Source organism: Lytechinus variegatus, chromosome 4 (assembly GCF_018143015.1).
Source record: "Lytechinus variegatus isolate NC3 chromosome 4, Lvar_3.0, whole genome shotgun sequence".
Lineage (NCBI taxonomy): Eukaryota > Metazoa > Echinodermata > Echinoidea > Temnopleuroida > Toxopneustidae > Lytechinus > Lytechinus variegatus.
The window spans coordinates 10,668,903-10,688,090 of NC_054743.1; the positions used below are offsets into that span (position 1 = coordinate 10,668,903).

The 19,188-nt window shown below is 37.3% G+C and overlaps 1 protein-coding gene across 1 annotated transcript; it reads left to right on the plus strand.

Moving 5' to 3' along the window:
* The first annotated feature begins 14,195 nt into the window (after positions 1-14,195).
* LOC121412480 (oligodendrocyte transcription factor 3-like) lies at positions 14,196-15,703 on the plus strand. The gene has a single exon (XM_041605293.1). The coding sequence runs from the start codon at positions 14,360-14,362 to the stop codon at positions 15,701-15,703; it is 1,344 nt and encodes a 447-aa protein (XP_041461227.1). The 5' UTR covers positions 14,196-14,359.
* Positions 15,704-19,188: the final 3,485 nt, after the last annotated feature.

Genomic DNA, 19,188 nt, shown 5'->3' on the forward strand with positions numbered 1-19,188 from the left:
ACGAAGACGTAGACCTACGCACGAAAATACAGCCAGTCTAGGTGCTTCTTTGGATAATGTCGACTGGTCAGTTGTATACAATTCTGTAGATGTTAATGCGTCCTTTAACCTTTTTATGAATATAATAAATGAGAAATTAGACCTGCATATACCCTTAAAAAAAGATAAGCGTAATACATACAAAACGATTTCTAAGTCACCATGGATATCGCCATCTATCTTACGTTCGATTAATAGAAAAAATAACTTATTTTATAAATTCAAAATGAAAGGTACAGATCAATCAAAAATAAAATACACATCTTATAAGAATACACTTACTAAAATATTACGCATTGAAAAGAAAAATTACTTTGCGAGGCAGTTGGCTCTATATAAACACGACATGCAAAACACATGGAAGGTTCTAAAACAGACCATGAATCTCTCCAATAATAAATCAAGTATTTCCAAAATTAGATTTAATAATGTCATTGTTGATGATGGTGACAACCTTTCAAATATTTTTAATAACCATTTCTCTTCCATTGGCGTAAATCTAGCTAAAGATATTCCTCCCGCGACGAAAAGTTTTTCGGACTTTCTCGGCCCGCCTAATCCAAATTCAATATTTTTTGCTCCAACATATAATCAAGAAGTTATTGATATAGTATCTGGTTTGAAAAATAAAAAAAGCCCTGGCTTTGATGAAATTAATAATTTTATTTTAAAATCCGTAATAAATTCTATTGTTTCCCCGCTGGTGCATATATTCAACCTTTCCTTAGAAAATGGTACAGTACCAAATCAAATGAAGATAGCCAAGGTAATTCCTTTATTTAAAAAAGGTGATAAGTTGGATGTCGGTAATTACCGACCTATTTCTCTTTTGTCCACATTTTCTAAGATCCTTGAAAGAATAGTATACGTCAGAACAGAAAAATTTTTGTCAATGCATAATATTTTATCTGATGTTCAATTTGGGTTTCGCGACAAGCACAACACCACTCATGCCCTGATGAATTTTGTCAACAAAGTAGTCAATGCTCTAGACAAATCTAGTCACCTTGTGGGTATTTTCCTGGACTACTCCAAGGCCTTCGATACCATTAATCATGAAATCCTACTTAAAAAAATATCTCACTATGGTGTGCGAGGGAAGGCCTTGGAGTGGTTCAGGAGCTACCTACTTAACAGACAACAATACGTGTTTGTTAAAGATCATAACTCCAATTTGAAATATGTTAACTGTGGAGTCCCCCAGGGTAGCTTATTGGGCCCACTTCTTTTCACAATTTATATAAATGATTTCTGTAGATCATCCAAAATATTATCCCTTATCTTGTTTGCAGATGATTCGACCTTATTTTTTTCTCATCAGAATCCACAAACTTTAGTTGATGTTATTAATTCTGAATTTATTAATGTTACTGAGTGGATAAGAGCCAATCGATTATCTTTGAACCTTAACAAAACAAAATACATGTTATTTAGTAATTCCATAGACAAGTTACCGATGAACATTATATTTGATAATACCCCATTAGAAATGGTACCTTACACCAAATTTCTTGGAATAACAGTTGACAGTAAACTTTCTTGGAAAAATCATATTGAAAATATATCCAAAATAATTTCACGAAATATTGGTATTATTAATAGGCTAAAATTTTGCATTCCCTCCACATCATTAATCATGCTCTACTCATCCTTAATCTTGCCTTATTTGAACTATGGGATTCTTATTTGGGGTGATACCCATCAATATTTATTAGATAAATTGTTGCTTTTGCAAAAGAAAGCACTTCGTATCATTCATAGTACATGTTTCCGTTCTCATACGGACCCACTTTTTCTAGAAAGTAAACTGTTGAAAGTCAAAGACCTGTATTTACTACAGTTAGGGCACTTCATGTATAGTTATAATAATAATGCACTTCCCCATATTTTTGATGCCATGTTCCCTAAAAATCAATTTTATCATAACTACCCCACGAGACACTCTGACGAACTTCACATCCCACTTTACAGAACTTTACTGGCCAAAAATACATTCCTATTCAACGGTCCTAAATTCTGGAACTCACTCGCTAATAATGTTAAAGACAGTGTCTCCTTGAATTCATTCAAACGTAAACTCAAACGTATCCTGCTTAATTCCTATAATTCTTCTCAACGGAACTAACACTTCATTATCTTGATTATAATCCTTACATTTTTCACTTTTATTTTATCTTTTTTCATCTATATTGTCCAGTCATATCCTTTGTTATTTCACCAGATCAAGCTGGTTCATGGTCAGCCCTTTCCCATTCTTAGTTTTACTCCTTTTTAAAAACTAGTTGTCTTGTACTGTCCTGTCTCTTGTTTTGTCTTGTCTTCTACGTCTTGTCATCATCTCTCTCTGTTTTTTTTCCTGTCTTGCGCAACATATCCTTTGCAACGAAGACCTCTTTGTGTGAATAGCTTTGCATTTGTTCAGTTTTTATGTTTCCGTCAATATGATTTCTTTTTCTCTTTTTCTTTCCTGTAATACATGCATGTACGCATATAGTAAATCGACTATAATTTCTTCTTTTCCAAGGGGGATCCACAATTTTACAAGCTTTGCTTTTTAGTGGATCCCCCTCATTTCCATATCCATTTATGCTCTATATTATACTGGTTTTTTTTTTACGAAGTAAGAATGCCCTTCTGTAAAATTGTATTTGATTTGTATTGTTTTATATTACTTTGTATTATGTTTTGAATGGAAATGAAATAAAAAAAAGAATTGAAAAATTGAATTGAAAGCTATACATGTACAACACATATATATACAGTGCGTCCCAGAATAAACGAAACCGAGATTTAGCGATCATTTATCATAACTTAATCATAAATAGAATAGACAAATGACCTACCAATTTAAAGCTTAGAATCTCATCTTTCATCTGATATTACTTAGGTTATTTCTTATTCACGCATGAGTGAGCAAAAACAATTTGAAGAAAGGATACCAAAAACTCATTTGGCGGGGGGTATCTGGGTTTCAAAAAGAAAACCACATTTCTGAAAAGTTCAATATCTGCTCTTTAATTTGGTACCTAAATTACAGAAAATGGTCAAGAAATAAAAAAGTTCTGGTCATTTGAAATAAGGCTTGTATTTCCATAATTTCATGAGATAAACGTGTTTTCACCGGTTTCCCCAGAAGCTTTCGCATGGTGAACAAAAGATGTAATGCATGGCTGATCTTCAACAAAACAGAGTGTCGAGTGAGTTTGAAAGCCAGCCTGGAGAACCTCTTCATTTTATGAAATTATTAAAATTCAAGCCTTATTTCAAATGACCAGAACTTTGTTATTTCTTGACCATTTTTTGTAATTTAGGTATCAAATTAAAGAGGCGATATTGAACTTTTCAAAAATGTGGTTTTCTTTTTGAAACCCAGATACCCCCCGCCAAATGAGTTTTTGATATCCTTTCTTCAAATTGTATTTGCTCACTCATGCGTGAATAAGAAATAATCTAAGTAATATCAGATGAAAGAGGAGATTCTAAGCTTTAAATTGGTAGGTCATTTGTCTATTTCATTTATGATTAAGTAATGATAAATGATCGCTAAATCTTGGTTTCGTTTTTTCTGGGACGCTCTGTATATATATATGTGTGTACACTGTTAGAAAATATCCTTAAACTAAAAGAAGTTCCTGCAGCAGAGTCTCGAGAACACCTGTAATCTTACCAGATTGCATAATCTTACAGGAAATTGGTATTTGGTGTGTGTAATCTTACAAATTTCCTTAAATAAAACACTCTTTTCCCCTTTTTCTAACAGACCTGTTCTGTTAAATTGCAGAAAAATTCCTGTTTCATGAATTTAAAGAATGATTCTGGTATTGCTTTCTGCAAAATCTTCTTTTATTTTTCTGTAAAATCAGGGTTTTTTTAACAGTGTAAAGCTATACATGTACAACATATATATATATATTTGGAAATAAGCTAACACGTAAAAAAGACGTTTTAGGGACTGTTAATAAGAATTCATGAGTGGGATAGGTAACTATCTATTCTATTCTTGATCGTTTTCTATTATTTGTGTGTTGTGTTTATTTTTCTTGAAGCACCAAAAGGTGGATATGTCCACTAAAATGATATTAACGTAGTCACCATTATTATCATAAGCTAACAGATCAAAATGCGACCGTGAAACGTGAGCTTAGTTTTTTTTCTTAATTCAGTATTAACGATACTTTTTCATCATATTTTAAATTTGAATCTCATGATTCCAAATAATAAATGCTTGTCGCACGGGCAGATAGTGGAACCAACAGATATACTCAATATTCTGCATTCTGGACATTATATAAGCACCTATATATAACAATTAAAAGGATAGGCCTATCTACCTAACAAATTATGCGAGCGCTGAACTTTTGGACATTTTAACCTCAACAAATGGACATTCCAAGCATTTTGAAAATCGTGAACATCATCAATGTCACTCACAAAAATGATGCCAGCACGAAGCCTGCGCTTATGATATTGATGACAGGACTGTATTTAAATAAAATATAATGCGAGTTCACATTTGAATTTCGGACCTGAAAAGTCTGACAGATTACCTATACTTTTAAAAAAGGAATGACCTCCAGAATTCAAGCACGAAACGCCAGTAAATTTATTTTAAAATTTAGACTTAGAACAGGGTCGATGAATCTTTATAATCATGAAAAAGATATTTATAAATAAAACATGGGAGTCCAATTTTATTTTAGTCTTAATATCTATAGATCTGAAAAATTACATTTTCCTGTCCCCTTTATCATTCTCTATCCCTCTCTCTCCCTTTCCCATTTTCGTTCTCCCGTTACCTTTCTTTTTTTCGCTTTTCCTTTTCCTTCTTTTCTTTCCTTTCCCCTCCCCTCCCGTTTCTTGCTCTTTCCATTTTTCTTTCCCTCTCCCTTTCCCCTCTTCCTTTCCTTCATTTTCTTTCTATTTTATGGTCTCCTGTTTCCTCTCTCTCCTATACCTTTCCCCTTCATTTTTCATTTCCCTTTCCATCTCCTTTTTTGTGCAAACATTAACACGACCATCTTGCTTCCTACACACACAAACGACCACAATTTAACACAAGTAATTCGAAACAATCGGGACATTACCATTTTGTTCATATATAATTTTCCAAGTGTCGTTATTATCTTTCTTTTACACACAAAGTCATGTAATAACATTAATAAGTAATGCATGCATTGTATAACTATTGGAACGCTCGGAAAAAAAAGTACAGTAAAAATGGACAAATGAATTTCAAACAACATTTTACTTGTTTATGTTTGGTTTGTTACATTGTTAACTGAATGTGTCTATGCCTCCTAGATATTTGTTTGTGTGTTTTTCAGAGATGATGTGTGTTTGAGAGTTTGTGTTTATGAGTATATGAAAATAATAAGAATATAATCTACAACGAATTCTCCACACGGAAACTCTTTTTTTTTTTTAGTTCACTTTTTTTCTTTGTGAACAATATTATCTAAAGTGTGTAAATGGTTGATTTGGGGTTTCAAAGTAGATTCAAATAAAGTTAATGAGTTCGGAGTTTCATCGTATAAAGGCGCAGTTTGACGATTTGACAAAAAAAAACCACCCCAACAAAAACAACGGGCATAACGCTGAAAATTTCATCAAAATCGGATGTAAAAAGTTATGACTTTTGTAGTTTTGGTTCAATTCAATAAATTATATGCACATCCTAGTAAGTATGCAAACGAAGAGACTGATGACGTCATGCACTCACAAATGTACATGTATTTTATTATATGAAATATTATCCTCATTATCATTTTGAAACAGCATTTAATCCCTCCCTGAACTCGGAATTGTTTAATACTAGATTGTTTCAGTCAAGTTGGTCCTTAACTATTGTGAAATATGTAAAACAATGAAATATTCTATAATTCAAACAATAAACCCAAACTTGTGGCTGAAGGACATTATTAACTGCCTCATTTGCATGTCACTGAATTGTGCATAGATGCACAATGTTTTGTGAAAAATAAGCGAAACTTTAAAATGTCATAACTTTCTTGTTTTACATCCGATGTCGATGAAATTTTCAGTGTTATGCTTTTTGGATTTTTCTCTTTTATTCAAATTATCTTTTTGCTTGGGTGGACTAGTCCTTTAATTTTCAAGTCAGTATAGTCAGATAGTGCCTATTCATGCACTCTAAAAACAAATCAGTCAACTGGTTAATAGGGTCTGCTGGGAGCAACTGTTATTATAGTCAAATTTGACTGTGTTCTAGTCGTATTTTACTAGAACATAGTTATTTCTGACCAGAATATATGTCAAAACTGTGATTATCAGTGATTTCCATATCAGTTGCACCCAGATGACTACTGGTCTAGTCAATTTGAGTGATTTGTTTTAAGAGTGTGTATAGTAAAAATTTCAGCTTATGTTCGCGCTCGACTCATGTGAAACCGGCAACATACTTCTTGTCCGCTTTTCCCTCTAAATACTGGGGTCCGTAACACTCTTTTTATTTTTTTTTTTCAATTCAAATAAACATTTATTTTCCTCCATTTTACAAAGTTACATTCATTATTGTTCACAAGAATACACTTCAAATCAATTTCTATAAAGAATATAAATATAAACAACTTAATGTGTAAAGAGGAAGGCGTATGTCCCTAGAAGCATAATGCTAGTGGCGGGATACGCCTGTGGACAAATATATACAATACACAAAATACAATACAAAGATAAGAAGGGCGAGGAAAGGAGAAGAGAAGTAGAAAAGAAAACGGGAAGAAAACGAGAGAGGGAGAAGTGAGCAGGAAGGCGGGCGGGCATGAGTTACCGTGTACCTAGCAAGTAGAGCGTACAACAATGTATGATGGAGAGAGGGAGAGATAAAAATAATAATGCCGCAACATTTGCACATTATTCATGTTAACTTAAGATCAATAGGAATGTAAGGTATTAGGATATTCAAGCATAGGATGATAAAATTGATTTTTTAATCTTAAATTTTAAGCTAGTTGCTGACAAGGATTTTTTTATGTATTCTGGAAGATCATTCCACATTTTCGGGCCAGAATAACGGATGTTGTGTTGAAAGATAATCTTTTTGTGTTTAGGAATATATATTTGGTTATTTTTTCGGGTATCAAAATGATGTATATTTGATACATGCGTAAAGAAATCACGAAAATTTTCTGGAATTTGAGAAATTAAACACCTGTACATAAAATTACATTGCTGAAGTTTATTGAAGTTTATTGATTCAATCGGATCAATCGCTAAGTAGATATACTTAAAACGATTAGAAATTATTCCAGATCGGCTGTGAATAGTGACCAGCCGAATATGGAATTTATTTATAATCTTAAGGATTAGCTTTTAAATCTCAAAAATATATTTCAATCAACAAGATTTAAATCTAAATCTAATATTCAGCTGATCCCTATTCACAGCCGATCTGGATTTATTACAAATCATTAGAAACTTCAATCATGCAAGATCTGTATTTTAGGCACATTTGGTTGAAAAGGCTCATTCTGTCATATTTGCTACTTATCGCTAAGCTTTGTGTTATTCGTGCCAACTTTGATCCTGCGCAAACTACGGAAGGCTCTAAATTATTGCAAGCTGATTAATGGTTTTTGAAAATGGAGACAAACCATAACAAAATCATTTCCCAAAGTATGTTTTTATGTATAGAAAATAGACAACGATTAAAACATGTCTTCCTTCATTAACAAATGAAGGATATTTTCAAATTAAAGTTTATGCAATTAAGAAAAAGGGATGGGTTACAGGCGGCGGAAAGCAAAAAAAATTTAGGGACCCACCAAATTTTTTTTTAGAGAGCAAAAAAAATTAGTTATCAACCAAAATTTTAGGGCGGGACCACACAAATTTTAGGTGGCGGCGCCTGAATTTTTGGGGGGACGCAGGAAAAAAAAATTGAGAAGCAAAAACAATTCAGGGAAGGACCACTAAATATTTTGACAAGCAAAATAAGGGTTATCAACAATTTAGGGGGAACGTCCCCCGCCTCAAATGAAGGGGGAAACGACCCCCCCCCCTCCCCCGCCTATGTCTGCACCCCGATAAACTTGCCTCATCATCCCACTTTCCCGACTGAACTCGCAAGACATCCTGCTCGTTCAATCCACTTTCATCATCATCTTGTCAAAAGATGGCGTACTTTACCAATAAGTATATACATGAGATGCAACCTGTTGATTTTTGGTACAATTTCCTATTATGCGCTGACGACTTGAATTGAGAATGTTCGATACGAAAAATTGCTTTTTGATTGTTGTTTGCGTACTTTCCACCGCAGTATCAAGGACGGATCGAACGGAGTATCCTGGTTGAGACTTGGAGGTAAGCGATAAAAACACTTTTATAAACAATTTCTAACTTACTTTTAATACAAACATAAATAAAAAAATGAGATTACGATAGTGGAGAAATACTGAAACGTTTGGCGTTTTTCATTCCCTCACATTCGTGTGATGAATGAAAACGTCAAAGTCCACTATGAAACCACATGCGTTGTGCGAGGTTAGTATTACTAACCTCGCATGTTGTGTGAGTGGGACTCAGATGGAGATGTAACTGAGAACAAGGTTATATCATAACCTTGTTCATTGAATGAGTGGATTTTTCTTTGCGCGGCGACATGTAATGAACCTTTGGGTGTGGTGATGGCATGGGCCATGGGCCTGGCCACTCGATCGGCAGCGTGCCCGTGGTGGAGAGAGACTGGAGCACTCGATGCGAATCCATCTTGCACAATTTATGTGTTATATCCGGCCATTTGGCCCATGGGCAATTCCAATCAGTGCAACACGAGGTTGTGATATGTGCATTCGGTATTATGTGAATAAACTTCGCACGCGGCAACAATCACAATGAGATCCCGAGTGGGCCGGTCGGGAGTAACTACTTTGAGAAATCAAATGACGAGTATCAACCATTGAACAGCATGCATCGTACTTATAAATATGAACCAAATTACAAAATAAGAACAAAACTGATGAAACTTACAGTTTTCGGCCTCTTTAGTATGGCAGGACCCCCACATTTACGGCACACAACAGGCATGTTTGACCGACCCGAGTCTCGAGACTAGACACGATGTTTCACGATATATCGCGATATATATTGATAGTCTTTCATCAAGAAGCTTACGCAAATTTTAGTTGAGAACGCATAGGCACCATATATATACTTAATAATTAGTATACATCTCTATGATAGGCACCCACACGCCATTTTTTTTATTGATTGATCGATTGATTTTATTTGGCAAGTCACCATAACATATATACAGTAGCATAAAAACAACGTGCTTGCACAGCAGAGATGCCAAGTTCAAAGACTAGCTATAATGCGTGAGATTTTCTGTGAATCTGAGTGAGATCACAGACATAAGTGTACAATGTATAATAATGGGGATAGGCTGTGATAGTTGCGTGAGACAGAGATTTGAGGGGATGAACAAGAGTCCAAAATGCTTGAGTCTCACGCATAATGCGTGAGACTAGGTAGCTCTGGCACAGGATGACCCACGAAAGCTCGAAAGCTTATTTCCAGTGAGGTCCTCAATATACAGAATTAAGATAACGGGTAAGATTATACTATTTACATATTAAAAATGAAGAAAAAAAAATCAGAATTTACTATTACCAATAAATAAAACATATAGATGATATGTACAAGAATATAACGAAGAAGAAGAAGAAAAGAAGGAGACGGAAGAAAAAGAATTTTACAAGTATTTCTTCATTATAATCATTAAGTCAAATCATCGACAATATTGTAGACCAAGGTGATTTATTCTTTCTGCAAATATCTTGGGTTTATATCTTATATTCCCGTTTATACGCAATGCCAGCGGGATGAAAGATATGATTACTACGGTACTAGTATTGGGAGGAGAAAGGCCGGGGGAGCAGCCAAATGTATTGCTGTACACACGCGTGGCCAAACTATTTCAAATACGGCGCCCAACGAGTTTTTCTCTGTGTGCAAAAATAGCAAAATAACCCCTTAACAAGCTTTTCGCGGGCTTTATTTACACATTTTGGCCCCTAAACAAGCTAGCCTGTCGCCAGAACCCCGGGGAGAAGCTTAATGGGGGGAATACCCTAAACACGTTTGACTAGTTTTAAAAAAAAATCTTTGGAAAAAAAATACCCTAAATATGTTTGACCCTGCGATTGACCATGTACCAGTCTTTCAAAAGTACCCCTTAGTAAAAAAAAAAAAACAACGGTGTTTTTGATACCTTATGTAATTTTTTTTTGGGGGGGTCACGTGTGCGTACAGCAATATGTTTAGACTGCCCCCCGGAGAAAGGGGTGACAAATGGCTCAGCCCCCTCCACTTTGAAAACCTTTCCGCGGCCCCTGGTAAACTTTAGAATTGAATAACTTCTTTGTTATCCGATTTGATGAAATATTTTCAGCATTTTGCTCTGTGAATTTTACTCTTTTTATCTAGATATAAATATTTTCAGCCCGGACCATCCCTTTAAATTCAGAAAGACAACAAACTACAAAGGTTTCTATTTGTATACAGGGGCGGATCCAGTCTTTGTCGATAGGGGGGGTGGAATTTTTTGTCAGCCATATTTTCCCCGATCGGCCGCTCGAAGATACTAAAAATTTTCAACCTGCGCTCGCGTCAATTCAGTTAGATACACAGCTTTTTTCAAGATAATAAAAACTCCTCGGAATTTTAAACAAAACACACAACTTAACCAGATGATAATCTCATGGTGAAAATATTTGTTAGCCAATTTTGACATACAAGTGTCCTTTTTGGTTTTCATATCAATTTGTTTGCGCTCCTTTTTTGCAGTGCGTAGCGTGTTAAATTATTTCCCTATGGAGAATAATAGAAAATACGCAGTTTTTGAGGGATTTACTAAGATATCTCCCAAACGCGTCAACAAGGTGATCTATCAAAACAGAATAGAATAGAGCAGATTCTCACCTTGAACATGATATGATTTTCAGTCAATTTTAGTCAAATTAAGTTCTGTCACTTTTGAGGTTTTTGGAACCTTTCTTGATGATTTTGGAAATCCATTTGTACATGAGCCAATGGGCAAGTGCGGGAAACGAAACGTTTGGTGCGACTTCACATTGTTGTAAAAAAATATATACGTCACAATAGACCCTATCAAAAAAAGACATTTTGCAGAAAATGCTGTAGATTGCGAATACCTAAGAATTATTTTGATTGGATAAAGAAAACCTCTGTCACTTTTCACATTTGCAAAAGCTTTTGCAATAATTGGTCACTATAGTTTGGCGGGTTCAGCCGATGGCATTGTGTGTACACAGTATAGTACACAGTACACATGCATAGCTAGGCAACGCAGCGCGTGTATTCGTACAGCGACGACTTGAGTGTATGTTGGATAGGACCGTACCATTCTTGACCGGGGGGTGTGCCAATGAATGCAAGTGATCAAGAAGAGTTACAAAACTGAAGGGAGTGAGAAAACAAGGAAAGTGAGAGGGAAATTTATGAAAACAAGTAATGCGATGAAAAATGAAAAGAAAAGGAGAGAAAGGAGAAGAAGTTAAAACACGCAGCTGAGTGCGCTCGCGATATGTAAGTTGAACACCCCTGCACCGCAATGTAGCAGCCTGCCACTATACACGTAGACTGCCTGCACGATGCGAAGACAGCGGCGCGTATTAGTGACTGTGCGTCAAACGTCCCATTTCTATGCCTTATAAAAGGAGCGTTTTTTGTACACAACAAATTGATATGGCCCCCCCCCCAAACGAAAATACGTTCCGCCGCCCCCAGCCATCTACCAATTGAAAGGCATTGTCATGATTGTGGAGTATAAACGTTCGTTTTGGAATGATCTCTGGATGGGCTATTTCCAGTTTACGAGTGATTAAAATAATACCCAAAACAAATTGAATTGGGGGCGGTTATCTCTGTAAAAGTATTAAATCGTTGTTGTTGTTGTTTTGTATTTTTTACCAAGTAGTACCCATCAATTAGATGAGTTCTCAATATTTATGAGATCGGTGATTCCATCGATTTAGGCTCATATCCGGGAGTTGGGACCGGGGGGGGGTGGCTAGATCGAGAGGATTCCTTTAATTTCCCTCTAAAATGTGTTTAATTTCTTTAGTTTTATTATCTTGGTTTATTATAGCATGTTTCATTTTATGTGTAAAATGTAATAACTGTAGACTCTGTAAATGATTCGCATTACAGCAACTCTTACCTGTTTTTAAAGTCAAGGACTCACTGAAAAGCAGTTTTTTCTGACTGACTTTACTGAGGCAAATAAATAAACACAATACAATAAAATAAAATACAACCGGATTGTATTTGAGGAATTGAAAACCATCATAAATGAAAAATACGAAGCCAAAGATTTGATGATGACCATTTTTTTTTAATATGGTTGGCTCCAGCCCCCAAATAAATAGATGAATAAATGAAATGAATTAACGAATGAATGAATAAACAAATAAATAAGTAAATGAATGAATAAATAAATTAATAAATGAATAAATAAGTAAATAAATATATCAAATGATAAATCAATCACAAACGTAGAAAAATAATTCATAAATCAAATAATAAAAACAAGAAGATCCGTTTAGAACATCCTTTTTAAAAATTCAAATTCTGTCGATTGTATGCTATGGACAACCCAACTCCTCTCAAGTATCGGGCCTTAACACGATATGCCGTCTGCCGGGCTTTGACGTTCGCGCCTTTTCCTAATTACATACGACGCGGGTCGGATGATATTAAAATCAAGGAGACCTGCTCGTAACTTAAAACTGTCAGTATTTTGTGTCTACCGATAATGATTAAAATATGGCAGGCATGCGTCTCCAGGATCGTTATTGGTCGTGGTTGCCGCGCCGGTTGTCCCGAAGATTTGGACGATGATGACGACACGTGATTCATTAAGCTAACCCATCAGTGATCACCATATGCCCAAATTGAACTGAAAAGAAAAGAAAAAAAATGACAAAAGTATGTTGGTATATGGTTGATGATGATGAAAGAAAAGTCAAATAAAACCTGTTCATCGGGCAAACAAGAAAATTTATAGCGAATTGGTTAGGACATGTTTAGTTGTAAACCTAAACCTCTGAATTTCATGGAATATGAACTAATTAAATGACCAGCCAGCAATCACCTGGCATGCATTTAAACCTTAAAGGCTTCAATATAGATACCCTTTGAGATTTAAAAATGTAACTTTCGGATTAAATCTTTTTAACACAGGGAACAACTAGTCACCAAGATTTACGATTTATAAATCAGTATAAAATATTTTCTACCCGTCATAGTGATCATCAGTGTTAAAACAACCTACTTGGTCATATCTTCTGTCTGATTCTATAATTTGCTTGATCAAAGCACAATTATTGTCAATTTCACGATTTAGTTTCACTGTAAAACAAAGGAGAATGTATAGGTCTACGTAATATCCTAGTTTGGAATGCCATTCGGTAACAAGTAAATAATTGTGATACTATTGGCTCCCCAGCCGGTCCCCAGCCCAGACTAAGAATCGCTTTGAATGATTATAAAACAAAACCATAAATTTTATTCACGATCACAGACTTATCTGTAGCAATAATATAAATATTGATTGAATAGAGTTTAAAAACTTAATGAAACCTATAAGAAACAACTTCAATCGAGATTTAAAATGCCATACTGGATGGCACGCGAGTAACACGTGCGACCTGGTGGTGGAGGCGTCATGGCCGGATGCCGTCCGCCTTCCATTGTTCAGAGACTCCACCCTTATCACGCTTATAGATGGGCGAATCACGGAGGAGTGCGGATTGTGAAAAAGAAGAGCAGGGGAGAGGGAGAGAGAAAGGGGAGGGGGAGGGGGAAAGAATGATGGAGAAATGCAGACGTGAAAAAGTAGTAGTGACGTGGTGGTTGAAGGGGATGTGATACCAAAGAGAAGTGATGAATATGATGATGGTGGGGTGGGGTGGTTGAAAGGCCTGTTTCATCAAGGAGCTTCTAATGTGTTAGAAGCTCTTTGGTTTCATCGAATCAGTGGCACGCGACTGCCTGCCCCGCAAAGGCGGGGTCATTAAAATCTTATCTCATCCTCATTCCCACCTCATTCGATCTTCGCTACCCCTCTTGGATGGACGTCTGCCATTTCAGTCTGGTTTTAGAGCTGGTAGTTTAGCCTCATTTGAACTTAAAAATCATCAGAATTCCATTTATTTTCTCTGTTGTGACTGCTATACTATTCATGCTTTACTCTACAAAGAGTTACGATATTTATGCCTGTAGACTTACAAGATAGAAGGCCAGTTTTCGTCGATTCTAATAATCAACTGGGAAGAAGATGGTGAGAGATTTGCCATCACCTATCTCTGATTCGGGAGCCGAACTCAGTGACGACAGCATGTCTGTGAACTCGATCTCCGATTCATTCTACTCGAAATCGTCCTATTGCAAAACGTCTCCTGATGAGGGTGCCGACGACGACGATGGATTACGAATGGGGGCCGACGACCGCAATCCGACCGGAAACCTGAGAGCGATGACGGAAGAAAGACTGAACGAACTCCAAAGCCGAGGTTTATCGAGTTTGATGATGGATGGTATTGGAATGACGTCAGGGGTCGACGAGGTGGAGATGAGGTCAAACGAAGACCAGCAAACCCTGAGGTTAAAGATCAACAGTCGAGAGCGAAAGAGGATGCATGATTTGAACAAGGCATTGGATGGTTTACGGGAGGTCATGCCTTACGCCCAGGGACCCTCGGTGAGGAAACTCTCAAAGATGTCAACTTTGCTCTTGGCAAAGAATTATATCTTGATGTTACGTAATAATATGGAGGAAATGAGGCAGCTCGTGAATGATGTCTATCGGGGCCGCGGTCGAACACTGCCGTCGTTTAGCCAGCCTGGACATCAACCACACCGGCATGAGATCCGCGATGTCGCAGCTCCGCATCTTACACGAGATTATCCCGAACACCATCGCCCTGTTCATCCCGCCAACTCCACCACGATCCCAACTTTGTCTTCTCCACTTTCTTCTATAAAACTCTATCCGAAAGATAATGGACCTGGGATAAGCTATCAAACTCCAAAGCCTCCATCTGTTATGATTCCTGGTAAGGAAAGTCATAGCGAGACACCATCATCGGATTCCTTCGTGAAACGGGTGTCGATGCCGACATTGAGCTCACTGCCTCGCAATGAGCATTCATCTCCTTTCAAACGTGTTTTACCGACACAACCATCGGTGTCTAAACTTTCACCAACATCGTCCCACTTAAAGAATCATAGGATTTCAACTAACCCATTGAAACGTCAGTCGTATGACTCGAGGACATCGTCAGCGTCATCGATGGGACCATTGTCGCTTTCATCGTCTTCCAAGTCGAGTCTACCGCTGAGACCGTCAGCGTTGCTGCCGATAAGCTTCGACCTAGCAAATAACCATCACCTCAATCACCCTCGCAATGCACCTCCTGCTCATCATCATCTCCATCTCCAACAGCAATCTGACCGTTGTCATCATCAACCAGCACCTCCTCCTCGTACGTCCGACGTCGTCGTCGATAGAGTTAAGATATCGGGTGTGGACAAACCGTGGAGTGCATCGACGGGTTCGTCACCGTGCGCCTGCGTCCAATGTGTGAAGCCGTATAGCGGTGTAGCGCCTGTATCACATTGAACCACTGAAGAAAACGTATAATCTACTGACTTTCGACAGGTCTATATCGTCCCCATAATCATATATTATTATTTAATCAAATTGTCTTTTGAGGATAATTGGCCATGGACATGATGAATGGAGGAAAACACCATGCATCCTTTCTAACGCGCGACTATTCCGAAAGACTTTTTTTATATATTGGGGAAATAAATGGACAATACTTTTTTTCTTTTCTTTTGCTCATTTTTTATGAATATTTATTTTTGATGTTCATGTTTCATGATCACGACTGTTATCTAATGAATAATGAAAAAAAATGAATGTGACTTAATCCATTATGACGATCATTATAGTCAAATCAGGCTAGCCCTGTATGTTCCGTTTCATAATGATTGTTCATAATAAGAATACTATTATCTTTAAAAATATTAACGCATTTTATAAGAAAGATGAACAGTTGTTGATCTGTGTATATTCAGGTAATTTAATGCTTTCGATTTTTGTCATTGTTAGTTCTTATAATTACAAAAGAGTAATAATTAAATGCCACAAAAATTCATTTTTTTTGTTAATGGCATTTTCAACAACATTTATGATTTGCATTGATTTCTGTGAATATGTAACCCTTGGATCGCCCCGGGATCGCCTTTTATTTTCATAATATTGCTATATTGTTTCTTCTTCTTTTTCAGTGTTGAAGGGGGAAGGGGGCTGCCGGGGGAAGGGAGCAATAACCGAATCTTTAATCAAAATACCCGACAGGAACTGGATAAATAGTTACTAGTTATCCGAAAACAACTTTCCTGTAAACCCGAAGGGAGGCACTTCCATTCACGAGTGGATACCATGCGCGACCATGGGGTCTCGAAAATTTTCCAGCCCTTTGTCTTCCCTACCTTTTGGGAGAGATTTCCGCCGCCCCTGCAAACAGTTCAGGGATGTGCCTACGGCCGACCCTCTATGCTGAGAGGGGGAGCGGTGATCCTCTATACTGAGAGAGGGGGAGCGGTGATCCTCAATACTGAGAGAGGGGGAAGCGGTGATCCTCTATACTGAGAGAGGGGGAGCGGTGATCCTCTATACTGAGAGAGAGAGGGGGGGGGGGAGCGGTGATCCTCTATATGAGAGAGAGAGGGGGGAGCGGTGATCCTCTATACTGAGAGAGGGGGAGCGGTGACCCTCAATACTGAGAGAGGGGGGAGCGGTGATCCTCAATACTGAGAGAGGGGGAGCGGTGACCCTCAATACTGAGAGAGAGGGGAGCGGTGATCCTCTATACTGAGAGAGGGGTGGGGGAGCGGTGATCCTCTATACTGAGAGAGAGAGGGGGGGGGAGCGGTGATCCTCTATATGAGAGAGAGAGGGGGAGCGGTGATCCTCTATACTGAGAGAGAGGGGAGCGGTGATCCTCAATACTGAGAGAGGGGTGGGGGAGCGGTGATCCTCTATACTGAGAGAGGGGGGGGGGGTGATAAGGAGGAAAACAGTGAAAGAGAGGAGACGAGCGGAGAGAAAGGCGGAGGGTTACGGTGGGAGTGACGGACTGAAACTAAAAGAAAGGTTTTGAGCGATGAGAGAAAATAATGAGCTAAATGTGAGGAGGTATAGGCTTACTGTATTGGGTGGAAGGAGCCGGAGGAGGGAGATGGGAGCAGTGAGATTAAACTTTCAATATCATTATTAGCTCTCATTTTCCATTTTTAAAGAAAATCCCCTCATCATGATCCGTATACGTAGGCCAGTATACTCGTGCAAATACCATTCATACACTGTAAAAACTGTGGTGTTAAAACTGACACCAAGTGGTGTTAATAGAGGACCACACCCTGAGGTGTTAAAATATCACCCTAGAGATTAAACATACCAAAGAGTGTAAAATGTAACAACCATAGGTGTTGTAATAACACCTATAGGTGTAAAACTAACACAACCAATTTAACACCAGTGTAAAATAACTGGTGTGGTCCTCTATGTACACCGGTTAACACCACAGTTTTTGCTGTGTATCTATGCAAAGAAAGGAAATTCAAACTGTACGATATTAAAAGGGGGAAAGGGGGAGGGCGGGAGAGAAGATTTAGAAGAGAGTAAGGAAGTGGAAATCTGAAAGGTGGGCGAGGGCGGGGTTCATAAGATCTAAAGCCGGTTTCAAGGATCATCCTAAGTTGAGTTCCTGTCTATGGAGCTAACCTTCTTGCTGATGAACATAATGAAGATGATAATATGCAAACTATGGATTCAGCAGATGAGAAGATAGAGGTAAAGAGAAATCGAAACTAGAGAGAAAAAAAAATAAACGTTTTTTTTTTTCAGGCCTATAGGCTTATTAGTAGGTATAGCACACTAAAGTTTCAAGTACTTTGCAGGGGCGGATCCAGCTCCCGCCAATAGTGGGGGGGGGAATTTTGTATCACCCATATTTTCCCCGATCGGATGCTCAAAGTTGTTTTTTGTTTGTTTCTTTGAAAAGGTTGTCCCAGTGGCGTAATGAGCCAAACTTTTTGAGCACGAAGCGCGAGCAGATTTTTTTTTAAATATGGTTCTGGCTTGATCGATAAGTGACCTGTCAAGGACGATTTGCAGTAAGCAATTAAGAAACATTTTTTTTAACTTCAAGATAATACGAGCACGAAGCGCGAGCTGAAAATTTTGACATTCCGACCTAAAAATTAATATTTTAAGCAATTTTTTGGAATAAACGGTGTACGTATAAAAGTAAAAAATGATGCAAACGTGATGTGCGAGTCGAAAAAAATTGAGATTTCAGACCAAAAATGGGACGCCCTATTCATGTTATGTAAATAATGAAAAAGGAAGTTCCTACATTAATAATGTGAGCGCAAACTTGATAATTTTAGCACGTTTTGAATAAAGATCAAACTACGTATTTCAATAAACTGTGCGAGTGCTTTAGAGTTAGACCAAGGAGATATCACCTGATATTTCCTTGGTTAGGCAGAATCTAGGCATTCTGAATACATTTATTTTTTATCATGAAAATCAATAATGCGAGCGCGAGTGGAAAAATTGGTGTTCCGGTATGAAAAGGGCGAATTTAAGCGCTTAAGCACTAAATCTAAAGCACTGTGTAGGGAAATTGTGAAGTGTACGTGGATAGCACTTAATAAATGATGCGATTGCGAAGCGCAAGCTAATATTTTTATTATCATTTTGACCTAGGACCTGGACATTCTAGGCCTAAGGACATTTTGTCATCATATGAATAGGATGACTATCTTCCTACTTCCTAAGCGCGATATGAAACTTTTCGATATTTCTTTCTGAAAAAGGGACAATGTAGTTAAATTAGGCATTATGAAACTTTTATTATCATATTTAGTAGTTAAGTAATAAGCCTAATAAGTGAGTGAAATTTGTTGACATTTGAGGCATGAAAACTGGATAATTTAAGCACTTTTGTAATCATGAATAGGATTTATGAGTTGACATATTTTTTAACTATTACTGCAAGCGCAAATCGCGAGACGAAATTTTTGATAATC

Coding starts and splice junctions, on each gene's coding strand:
- LOC121412480 (XM_041605293.1), top strand. CDS start 14,360: ATGGTGAGAGATTTGCCATCACCTATCTCTGATTCGGGAGCCGAACTC.